Source organism: Heptranchias perlo, chromosome 14, assembly GCF_035084215.1.
Source record: "Heptranchias perlo isolate sHepPer1 chromosome 14, sHepPer1.hap1, whole genome shotgun sequence".
Lineage (NCBI taxonomy): Eukaryota > Metazoa > Chordata > Chondrichthyes > Hexanchiformes > Hexanchidae > Heptranchias > Heptranchias perlo.
This window is the reverse complement of record NC_090338.1, coordinates 57,152,109-57,165,094: the sequence shown is the minus strand read 5'-3', so window position 1 is coordinate 57,165,094 and position 12,986 is coordinate 57,152,109. Positions and strand designations below refer to the sequence as shown.

The window sequence follows — 12,986 nt, the reverse complement described above, 5'->3', positions numbered from 1 at the left end:
TGCAATTTGTATCATTGCATGTCCTGAAGGGAAAAATCAAGAGTTTTGGTCTGGAGAACCTTTCCAGAAGGCTTCCAATTCAAACATATCAGCATCACTATTCAGTCTCCCTAGTGGTGATGCTGATGGGTCAGGTGTGGCTATACGGAGTGTCCTGAGTGCTACTTGCGATATTAGGGGTGATTTGCAGTCTTAGTTTACATCCGGCTCGTGGCAGTTACCTCTCTGCAGCTTTTAAACTCGATGTTGGGAGGCTTGTGCTGGGGGAAGGGAACACTGTCACTTCGTCAGCAGCAAGCTCTCCCATTCCAGAGACTTGAGCACACATTCTAGGCTGGCACTCCAGTACTGAGGGGGTGCTGCATTGTCAGATGTGCCGTCTTTTGGATGAGATGCTAAACTGAGACCTGGTCTGCCCTCTTAGGTGGATGTACAAAATCCCACAGCAATATGCAAAGAAGAGCAGGGAAGTTCTGCCGGTGTCCTGGCCAACATTTATTCCTCAACCTACACCTAAAACAGATGATCTGGTCATTTATCGCATTGTGTTTGTGGGATCTTGCTGTGCACAAATTACAACAGTGACTACACTTCAAAAGTACTTCACTGGTTATAAAGTGCTTTGGGACGTCCTGAGGTAGTGAAAGGTGCGTTATAAATGCAAGTCTTCTTTCTTACAGTTTGGTAGAGAGTAAAGCACTGTCCCTTTTCACAGGAATTTTATCAGTGGCACATTTTTTGCTCGTGCAGTTTCTTTTGAAGGTGCTTTCTGCACCATACAAAGCGTTTGAGTTTGCTGACGATTTTAACTGCTGAGGTCTTGTGCAGATGTACTGTGAGGTTAAAATTAACTGCTGTGCACGCAGTGAATGCTAGCTTGTGAATTTAATTTGTTCCAGGGTGCTTACACCATGAACTGAGAAAGGATTATTGGGATTGCTCTTGGAGCAAGTTTAGAAACAGCTGATATAGTAAATGAAAGAGGAATGCTGCCTGTTTTAAAAGAAAAACCCAACAAATATTGTAGGTGTGGTCTGGCGAACAGGTTATAGCCAACAGCTGCAGATTCCTAATGCAAATACAGTGGCATAACTGCAATTAGTGCGTTGTGTTTAAGTGTGCAGTTTTCAGCTGCACCACTGGGGGCAGCAGCATTTCAGCTTCCAATGCAAACTCTGCCGGCAGAGGCAGCCTATAAACATGGCCCCCTTTATTTCTTGGAACCCCATTGATGTCAAAAGCACAGCTCAGCCCAAGAGATTAATATGGACAATATCTCTTTTTAAAAAAAAAGTTTCACATTTCTATTTTCAAGAAACTAAGATTTAAAATCAAAAATAAATATTAATACCCATAATAGAAAGAAAAGCAAGGTCAGCCTGTTCAGACCTAACCATTTGCTATAAAAAGATGCTGACACTTTAGACTCCATACTCTACAGGACAGGACTGATTGTCTTTACTGAAGAATCTTGCTGAATCATGTTCACTCCTCAAAGGACAAGGACAGCAGGTGCATGGGAACACTATCACCTCTAAGTTCTCCTCCAAGTCACACACCATCTGCAAATATCTGCATATCCAGGTTTTCCTGGATATGCAGATATTTGCTAACTGTGACCTACTGGATCTCTATTGAGTTAACAGATAACAGGACACAGAACACAAACAATGAAATCAAACCAAAAAAGTCAAATTGAAGATGAGCTTTATTTTGTCAAGCACAAAGGAAGTACAATGTGAGCTGCAAACAAGAGCAGAGATCAGATCATGCAACAGGCAATGCAACAAACTGTAGCTGGATGGTTGATGGGAATGCTACCAGTACAAGTTTTGGCCTTTGGAAGTTTTGTGAAGGAAAAAAAAAATCATCTTTTAAGAGCAAGACATCTCACAAATCAAGCAATAAAAAAGAAATAAGAACAGGTATACACAAAACAAACACACACTTGCAACCAGGCAATGAATCACAGAACACATGTATTCTCACAACTTCAGTTAGGCAAAGAAGTATTTTTAAAAATCATATACATTTGCATCTAAATAATTGTACGTTAGACAATAATTTACAACACATCATATCATTTTTTGTACAAACGTTCAGTGTCGTAAGTTATACCAGGCCATCTAAACAGCATCTTATACCCAGCAGACTCATTAACCTTTAAGTTACTGAATTACAGTGAAATTAAATATTTAAAAGGTGCCCAATGAAAGGTATTTTGCATACCAGAACATTTTTTATAATATGAAACTTCATATTCCTCACTGTGTGGTGGCCAATTTTTTCATACTCTGAATTTAGAATCCCACCCAGCTAGTGACTGACTCCTTATTTCAATAATTGCACTGGTTAACAGGTCAAGCTAATTTTTTTGGTGAATGCTTGGCATTAGTAACTTGTTATGGTAGAAAAGTTTTACCTTCCTGCGCTGTAGTCATTCCAAAGAGTCCCTGAAGCTCTGTGAACTCGAGGGGCCAGATGATTTTGTTTTCCGTAAACTTTGTGACTTTGATGCAAATAGCTGACTTAGCAAAGCTTCAGGGAGTCCCTGAAAAAACTTCACTCCATGAAAAATGTACAACCACAATAATGAGCGGTTACAGCAGATAAGAATGACTGAAAATGATGATGTTGGAGTATATACTTATTGGGCTGGATATATTGCAGTTATTATGCTGATTTTCAGCCAGGTTTCTGCTGTTATTTCACAACAATGCATTGTGACAACTGCTCAACTGCTTGCTGAAATGCAAATTTAGAAAATAAAACCTATCACTTTCCACTATGGAGCTTAAGCAGCAGAATTACATCAGGCTGGTTTCAATACTCCAGTTGAGTTGTCACCCACCTGGTTTTGAACTGGACAGTCCAGTCTTTTTTTTAAAAAAATCGGCAGTCAGCACATTTCTGAAAAGTAAATCTGACACCAAAAGTCTGATTTTTTAAAAAGTCAATTTTCCATTAATATATCTTTTATGATGTGAAGGCAATAAATGTTTTATTAGCAAGGCAAATCTTGGAGCTCAAATTATGATCTGATGCTCCTGTCCTGCTCCCAGTCTAGTTTTGGACTTGGAAAATTATAGCAAAACTATAATTGACGCATATTGCTTACGGATTTAAATTGTGCATTGAGAAGACACTTTCATAATTCTCTGCGTGCAAGCTGACTCAGCAACTCTCTGTAAATGCTTAATGCTGGTTGTGGTGGAGAAAAATCCTTTGAGTTCAGCTCTGCCCTGAAATCTAATCCTTAGAGGGTGTAAGAATTAAACAAGGCTTTTGATAAACTGGTTGTTTACATTAGCCTTGCCTCTCTGGCATCTACTGATTACATATATCATGCACTTTGACCCATTTGGTTGTGTGGGTGTGGTGGTGGGGGGAGGAAAGTGAGAGAGAGGGGAGGAAGGAAGGAAGATCTGAATCTTGAAGTTTTTTTTTCCATTAACCTTTAAACATTACAAAAATAGTCAACTGCAGCAATGACTCAAGTTCACTATGTCCAATCCAAATTGGTTATCAGCATTTAGTGTGGATAAAACTCTGTTTCAACTCAGCCATGTAGTCTTTACACCGTTTTAACCTTTCTTCAGTTCAAAACAAGGCATCTCAAAACAAGTTAGCAAGTGAAGTTTAGCACATAAATTAAGATCCTCGCATTCTAGCCAGCTGGCAACACGAGTCTACTGTAACACTGCTTCCAGCATACAAACATAACCCCTGTGGTATTCCACCTTTATACTGGTCAACTGACAGCCTAGCCAAGTGTATTATTGAATCAAAAAAGGCTCAACAAAGCTGAAATGTACTCATGAAAAAGTCTCAAAATTTATTCCAAAAACAGCCAGGAGATTTTGAGGGCACTTGTAATGTGGTAAACAACAGGGATGGAGGCCAGAACTTCCCAATATTTTCCATCCAGTAGACATTCTTAAATCATAGGTTAGAAATATAACAGGTCAAAAGCAATGGTAGATAACTTTGGCAAGTCTACAATCGCAACGTCAACATCTACCTCCAAGAATTGTCAAGTGAATTAGGAAATATCTGCATTATCTACATCTTTCCTTCAAGCCTTTCAAATCCAAGGCTACGTAATGGTCTTCTTCAAGCTTTAATATCCATAACTGACTGGACTATAGTTTCCTTCATTCATAACCCTGAACCAATAATGACCAACTTTCATTACTTATCCACAAGCTGAATTTAGATCCAAGTAGAAAAAAAATCAGAACCCAGCATTGGCTTAGTTCAAACCACCAGTCTATCTGCTCATTTATAGCTTTTAAATTAAACATGACATTTTTTGTTACAGATTCAGTAGATCTCCATTTTAAATTACAATTATTCTCCAGATCAAGATCCATATCTGTGATGAGGGGTCAGGATTTACACCCAATAACACATGCTTCCAGATTTTTTTTTTGTTCCCCTGCCCAACCTTGGAATGCCTGGCCTTGCCTTGACTATGCTTTTACCAGTGATACAGCCAAGAATTAGGAACATGGTCCTGTGGGAAGCTTTCTGTAAACTTCAGCTTTGCCACCATCAATATATATCCCACAAAATTTCAACTCTATTCCATGCCCTCCAAAAACCACAAACACAAATTGGGAGATTGAATTCGTAATTGTGTGGCACTACCCAATTTGTAACAGCAACCTTTAAGTTTAGAACAATACTTGCTGAGTTCTCAAATAATATTAAATGATTTCAGTCCAATTCCCAGCTGGTGCAAGTCTATACACAAACCGACCATCAGCTTTACAATGAACCCTCGCCAAATATAACAACTTCACTCAGAGAACAGAGAAGATATTGGGAAAGAGAGTCATCAAATTGTTGCAGGTATATTGACACCCTATATGGGTAACCCGCAATAGCAACTTACACATGACTTGAAAGTATTAGAGGTGGGGGTGTAAAAATAGATCATCCCCAGTACTAATCTATCCCTCCACTGAATGTCCTTTAATTTTTATGTTGTGTATGCAGAAGAATTTAATGGAGGAAAAAACTTTCAAACAATATGTTCTGGTGATAAGCTCCACCTAAAACTGCACAACAACTGTAGTTAACATTGCGACTTTCTTAAAGGCTTCACTCAATGGTTTGCAAAAATTACACTGAACTAAATTCCACTGGCTCTCAGTACTGTAAATTACAGTGTACCATACCAAAGAACAAAATGAAATATTTAGCATACATCAGCCAAATATTCAACTATTAAGGCAGAGTTTTGTCTGGGTTAATTGAGTTTTGAAGCTTGCAGACATAATTGGACCATATACATACATCTTTAGTGATGGTCCTTTAAATAAATGTAACATAGTTAAACAACAAAGATGCTTGGTGTCCATTTACACTCAAGTTCAACATGGCACTCTGAAAACTGTGGGAAATGCACTTTAAAAGTATTAAGCTATACATGCACTGCATCACGTTAACCAGGTTTATTGTTCACCAAAATAAAATCCAGGTTTTATTTTCACGTGTTACAAAATGACTAAGTTTACACAGGTTCAATCACTCCAACTTTGTCACAGAATGTTTCAAATGAGTTTTCTATCCTATTTACATAATTGTAAGCTGACAATTACCTTGAGAATAAAACATTCAGGCAAGTGCTACTGCATTATGGAAAAATTCAGGCTACGTCTAGATGCCGCTGCTTCTCCTACAGACAATGTATTCCGAGTAAGATAATATCACCGTGGCGGGCAGCTTGAATTTTGCAGCTGAGCTGGAAATCTTCAGCAGAATTTTAGTTTGAGTATATAATACAAATTTTATTCACTTACCAAAATCCCGTGGTCTTTTATTTTAAATACTAGCTGATCCCTTGTGGTGGCGCACACAGGGAGTCAAGATCAAGTACAGTCTTCAGGTGAAGCAGGGCTGGAGGGCAGAGAATAATTGAACCAGGGCATGCAGATGCAATTCAGTCCCCATTTTAAAGTCATACACTCTGTCCTTATTTTTGCAGTTTCATTATAAATGCCTATGTCTACATTTATAATGGAAATAGTCTATGTAAATGTGTCACATTGAAATTACAAATCGCCTGTCATTGGTAGTGCTGCAGCTTCTCCACTGGCGGGATGGTGTCATTACAGTATGAGGCGTTTATACAGGCAGTTTCCATTATAAATGTGAATATAGGAATTTATAATGGGACAAACGGACAGAACGTGTGCACGGACATGCAGAGTGTCCCTTTGTATAAAACGTTTTGCTGATCCAGTATTCTGACTACGCAATAACAATTTCACTTTGGACAGAAAACACTGGAATGTATTATGTATATTGAATTGCACTCCAGATCCAACGACCTGATAAATGCATCAGCAATTTACACTGGAGTTTGAACATATTCATGACCGAGTAGATTTCTGATCATCTAACAATCCACAACGAACCTCACACAGGAGAGAAACTGTTTCAATGCTGTGTGCGCAGAAATAATTTGTTTGGTCCAGTCTCCTCATATAGCAGCAGGGCGGTCATATGTTAAATGGTTGTTCCCTCATATGTTTGTGTGGAAAGATGGAAACCTCAGCTATTAATGTTCATCATGAAGGACAAGAACATGAGGCAGCCGCTACCTCTCAAACCTGTCAGCACCCAGGTAAAAAAAAACTAGACCCAATCCCAGGTTCGTCATTAAGTGGCGGGGGTGGGGGGGGAAAAGGGATTTTTTTTAAAAAAAGATAAACAAGTATTAGGTACGGTATTCGATTCTGAAATTTAATTTTAAACCATCCTTTTATATTAATATCCTATCTTTGGGCAATGAATAACATTTAAAAATGAAAAAAAAAAGCAATAAACCAGGACTTCAAAGATATTAAAATATATGCTTTGCTGTTAAAATTAGGTAATTAGAGGGAAAGGAAGTTATAAAATTCTGAAATTAGTATGCTGTGTAGTTTACACAGGTATTTTTTAAAAAAAGCAAACACACTCCTAATGGCAGATCTAGATTTTAAATTCATTTGCTCCTAGGTGGCATAGTTTTGAGTCCCATCTATCATTTGTTTAATAATTATATATACTTTTTAAAACTGTTCCAATAATTATTTCTATGAATAAATTAAGTTTTAAAATGATAGATATTCCAGAAAATGCTCAATTGGCTGATTTGAACAGTATCTTTAATTGCAGGATTGGTCAGAAATTTCAAAGCCTGGGACAGCTGAATTAGAAGCTTGAGGAGCCAAGGAGACATTCTCCGACTTGAAAGACATCGGAGATTCTATAATGAAACCCAAAAATAGGGTAGCTTAAATTAGCACTGATTAAAATTTAAAGACTCACCATGTAGGAGGGAGATAATATATTATTCTATTTGATCCTGAACTTAGCTTTCAACCCCAAAGCCTCTCCATCACAAAGACCGCCTACTTCCACCTCCGTAATATCGCCCATCTTCTCCCCTGCCTCATCTGTTGTAACCCCCATCTATGCCTTTGTTACTTACAACTCTATCCCAATGTCTCTTGGCTGACGTTCCATCTTTCACCCTCTAAACTTGAGCTCATCTAAAACTCTGCTGCCCGTATCTTAACTCACACCATGTCCCATTCACCCATCACCCCTGTGCTCATTGACCTACACTGACTCCCAGTCCACCAATACTTTCATTTTAAAATTCCATCCTCATGTTCAAATCCCTCTGCAGCCTCGCCTCGCCCCTCCCTATATCTGTAACATCGTCCAGTCCTACAACCCTCCGAGAACTCTATGTTCCTCCAGTTCTGGCCTCTTGTGCATCCCCGATTTCTTTCACCCCCACCATTGGCGGTCGTGCCTTCAGTCATCTAGGCCTTAAACTTCGGTATTCCATCCCTAAACCGCTTTGCCTCTCCACCTCTTTCTCCTCCTTTAAGACTCTGCTTAAAACGTTCCCTATGGCCAAGTGTTTGGTTACCTGTTCTAATGCCTCCTTCTTTAGCTCGGTTTCAATTTTTGTCTGATTACGCTCCTGTGAAGTGCCTTGGGATCTTTTACTACGTTAAAAGTGCTATATAAATGCAAGTTGTTATCAATTTGTGTGTCTGGAAACGTCATTCTATGCTATATGTTCTCTCTGGTGATTAGGTCAGATTGTACAAAGTCTGTGGAAGGAGTGGGTTTGATTGGACTATATTGTCTTTCCTCCACATTAGCCTTCATATGTTTTATATTCTTAAGCCACATTGATGACAGCCATCTCAGAATGCATTATATGGAACAGAAACAATGGTGCCATCCAGTAGTAAGTAGGATATCATATTAGAGCTGGATTTTGCAGCAACATAACAACAACTTGCATTTATATAGCGCCTTTAATGTAGTAAAACGTCACAAGGTGCTTCACAGGAGCGTTATCAAACAAAATTTGACACCTAGCCACATAAGGAGATATTAGGACAGGTGAAAGAGGTAGGTTTTAAAGAGCGTCATAAAGGAGGTGAAAGAAGTAGAGAGGTGGCGAGGTTTAGGGAGGGAATTCCAGAGCTTAGGGTCTAGGCAGCTGAAGGCACGGCCGTCAATGGTGGAGCGATTAAAATCAGGGATGCGCAAGAGGCCAGAATTGGAGGAGTCTACGTTTCAGAGCCACAATTCAACCTGCCAGTAAAGATGGATTTTAAATTAAATAGAACAGGGCAGCGCCTTTAATGGACACGTTGTGCATTGGACTGCATCTATGGCCTTTCACTAAAAATAGGTGAAGAAAAATCTGCAATGCCACATAGGCTTTCCCTGTGTGGTTTAACAACATAACCTCTGCAACATTGGTTGCCTTCATTTTTCCTAAAATTCAGAACACATTTTGCCAGTGCTGTGTTACATTGGTGGAGGGGAAAAACTGCACTTTCAAAAACGAACGTCTACAGCTGTGCTACTAGCACGTACATTATGCTGATCTGGAATGCACTGCCTGAAAGGGTAGTGGAAGCAGATTCAATAGGAACTTTCAAAAGGGAATTGGATAAATACTTGAAGGGGAGAAATTTGAAGGGCTATGGGGAAAGAGCAGAGGAGTGGGACTAATTGGATAGCTCTTTCAAAGAGCCGGCACAGACATGATGGGCTGAATGGCCTCCTTCTATGCTGTAAGATTCTATGACACATATATTTTAGCTGTGGTCACATACCGAAGTCCAAGAACCCAGTACAAGTTCAGTTTCAATACTGGCATTAATTTCTATTCATAAAAACACATTTTAAAGCCTCTAACTGTAGATTTTCTTGCTTTGTGTATTAAATGGCTTTAGTTTTCTAACAACTTTTCTACTTTAGACAGGGGAATGTTTTCCACCAGTTTAATCATCGGAAAGATGAGAAAGCGAGAAAAAAAACACCGTACATATTTTTCAGTGTTCAACTTAAAAGAAAGTTTAAAATCCTGTCCAATTTGCATCATAGTTAGTTGCTGAAACAATTACCACAGGAACCCTTGGGCTGCTGTGACATGGGGAGTAATTTTAACCCCCAAGAACGGGTGGGTTGGCGGCGGGTGGGTGTTGAAAATAGTTGGTTTTTTGGGTCGCAACTGCAAAATTTTCGGACTTGGCATTCCCAGTGGGAAGCCTGTACTTTTACGCGCCCACATTAAACCTGGAAATGAAGCCGGGTTGCGGTCGCGACCTAAAAAACAACTATTTTCAACTCCCACCCGCCCCCCAACCCACCCGTACTTGGGAAGTTAAAATCACCCCCATGGTCTCTTCGCAGCTAACAGTGACACCAAACTAAATTAATCTTAAAAAGTCCTACTAACAAAAAACCCTGTCAAATGAGATTCATGCCTAGCCTATTTTATATTATGTATCCCTATAAGCTGCTATTGAGCTTTGAATTTAAAATGTACCCGATACATTATTGACATTGCAATGAGCCACGGTAGCCAAAAACAAAGTATCAATGGCTGGAATGGAAAAAAAAATGTACAGTGGAACCTCCATTATTCGCACTCCTAACATTCTACGTTACTGGACTAGTAATCCAGAGGCCCGGAACAATAATTCAGAGAATGTGATTTCTAATCCCATCATGGTGGATTGAGAATTAGAATTCAGTTTAAAAAGAAATCTGGAAATAAAAAAAAAATTGCTATAGGTAAAAGTGATCACGAAGCTGTCAGATTGTTATAAAAAAACAATTGATTCACTAATGTCCTTTAGGGAAGGAAACCTGCAGTCCTTGCCTGGTCTGCCTATACGTGACTCCAGTCCCGCACCAATGTGGCTGACTCTTAACTGCCCTCTGAAGTGGCGTAGCATGCCACTCAGTTACATCAGGGCAACTAGGGATGGGCAATAAATGCTGGCCTCGTCAGCAGCACGCACCTCGAGAATGAATTTAAAAAAAAATTCATCTTCTTCAATGTTTGAGGCAACATCGCAAGCAAATCATGCAGGACAAAGTCTTGCATGAGATGTTGCCTCATACTGGTCCAGGCCTCAATTCACTGCCTGCTTACGTTTCTTTTGTTATTTGTATTGTATTTAACTTCATTCCCATGTCTAGGGTTTTGCTGTACTATACATGCAAGACCAAATTTTGGAGCCCTTCAATGACCGAATTCCATTATCCATTAGGAGGATCCTCTCTTATCAGAGATCTAGGAGGTTCCACTGTATAGAGAAATAGAAAAATAATGGACTGACTGCAAAAGGGGTTCAAGTCACAAAAATTGAAAACAAATATTGTGTGATACATACACACAAAATGAAGTTCATGGGCATTTTATTCAATTGGTGGTCTATTTTGCTAACTGAGGTTAAAACAGCAGTAAGCTCCAGATTAGTGAGAGATGGTGAAAGCTATACCGAACAGTTGGCACGTAATCAATGTACAACTGATGGATTGACAATAGCAGCTGATTAGCAGAAAGAAACACAATCAGGGTATATTTAATACTACTTGCATCACTTCCTAATAGTCAACTGATTATTACTAACATTTCGAGCAATTATTGTACATCACAATCATTAGCCACTCAGTCTGAAATCACCATACATTAATATGGAAGGCACTAGTCGTGGACTTTTGCACCTATCAACAAAAAAAAAGACCCAATATTAAATTAACACCCTCCATAAATTTCACATATTTAACAAAATAGATACCTTCAATGAACTTCAAGAAGGTTGATACAATGGAGTTGCTTAGATAGTGAGCATGAAACTCACTCAAACTCTGCTCTGGTGGTTTATGGGATCACTCGATCAGGTATAATTTATCTGGCAATCAAAAATGCCCAATATCTTCAAAAAGTACAATATTTAAATGTGGGAAAACATAAGTTATATACAAGATTAGTTTTCCCTATTTCTTGAAAGGATGTGTTATATTGTGCACCTGTAGCTGGTGCAGGTTTAAGGCATTTTACAGAGTGAAATATTTCTAGTGATTGCACCGTATAGGTAGAATCCCACACCCCTACCATATAAAACATAAGTTTCTTGAATAAAATTAACAACTACATTAAAAAATAAATAAAAGCCACTTTTGGTGTGTAGGTGAATACATACAGGCCTCCCTGGGGAGAAGGGGGTCACATTTGAGTTGCCACTTTGGCAACTTTGAACAATAATTACATGTCTTATCTAAAGAGAGAGTTGTCTCCAAAATAAAGTGTGTTTAAAACAGATCTGTATTACAAAGTAAACACTCTTACAACTCTTTAACCTACAGACATTCTGTATAGGACAGATCATCCCCCCCCCCAACCCCCACCCCGATGCTGTTGCACACAATTTCTTCATACCACCTGTACAACTCGGCACTTATCTTTCTATAATTATTAGCTAGTACTGAGATACCGGAAGTCCAAGGAAGGTTTTGATGTGTTCAGGTTTGAGGGTGCTTTGGAGAACATTTCAATGGGTTAAAGAGTAATCAAAGATCAGATTAACAAAAAAGAAAAACATTTTTTTTGCTGATGTGGCAATAAAATGAAGTATTTAGCAGTGTTGAGAAGCTACGCACGCTGTGGCTTAATGCTCAATACATTGGACCCAATAAAAAAAACCTGTAAGATTTTTCACTATTCAAGTAGAAAGAATACTTCAGTAATACAAACCAGCCTGTAGTGTGGCTCAACTTTGTCACATATTTTCACAAGGTTTTATTACCCTGAATGAATGTATTTGTTTCCCATTTTAAAACCACCGTGCAGATGTGTGCATTTCTTCAGATACCACCGGGATGTGGAATGCCTTAACTTCTAAGTGGAATTGAGAAGTCCAAGCAGGGCGCCTACTGCTCCAAAGTAACCCTGCGATTTAAAGAGAGGAATAAAATAATATTGCTCAGTGAAAATAGTAGAATTTTTGTGCAATAACTTTTTATTGAACATTTAGTGCTGTATTTTTTACACTAAACATAACACAGTATAGTGTAGTCTCCTAACAAAACTGTGGTCATGACATGTTAGTTTCCTCTCTAATCACTAAATGTGCTACAGTTAACAACTTATCCTCTTTTTCTATTAATTCAAGGGCTTTGTTCCCTTTCTTGCTTGGCATTAATGAAAGGGCCTCCTACAATCATCATGAACCATATTCATTCTTTTGCTGATAATTCCACTCCAGATTCATCTTTCAGATCACACATTCTGTGCTCACAATCTTCAATCCTTTTGCAGTGCAATGGCTGAATCACTAAATCTTGCTCTCCCCCACATCCTTTGATGAAGCGATAAAAAAAAATCTGGTTTCTTTCAATTCAATGACAACTTATCCATGCCTCTTCTTTCTGCCACTTTTTTGACCTCACTATCTCTTCTGACCTCAAGTGGAACTCACATCTCCCCACTGCTGATGTTCAGTTTCTTCTTTAGTTCCAAACACTTGCTTTCCCCATAACAACTCTCAGCTTTTTATAAAGCTGAAGTCTGCCCGAAACCACTGTTCCCAAACCAGTGTAGGTTCTTCTAGCACATCTTGCATTCCTGGACAATGTACAAAAAATGCTTGTTGTCCATTTGG

The 12,986-nt window shown here is 38.8% G+C and overlaps 1 protein-coding gene across 2 annotated transcripts in view; it reads right to left on the bottom strand.

The window, feature by feature from the left end:
• Positions 1 to 1,690: 1,690 nt before the first annotated feature.
• Positions 1,691 to 12,986, bottom strand: part of LOC137332543 (pantothenate kinase 3) — a 38,610-nt gene continuing 27,314 nt past the window's right edge. Inside the window, exons 7-8 of one of the 2 annotated variants that reach the window (XR_010965695.1) lie at positions 12,132 to 12,274; positions 1,691 to 11,049 (exon numbers count right to left, since the gene is read on the bottom strand). Coding sequence is in view for 1 of the 2 variants with exons in the window: in XM_067996451.1 (XP_067852552.1) it covers positions 12,224 to 12,274 (51 nt within the window). In the remaining variant the exon portion in view is untranslated. Of the gene's footprint in view, positions 12,275 to 12,986 lie in introns of both variants that reach the window. The other variant, XM_067996451.1, reaches the window with a different exon arrangement.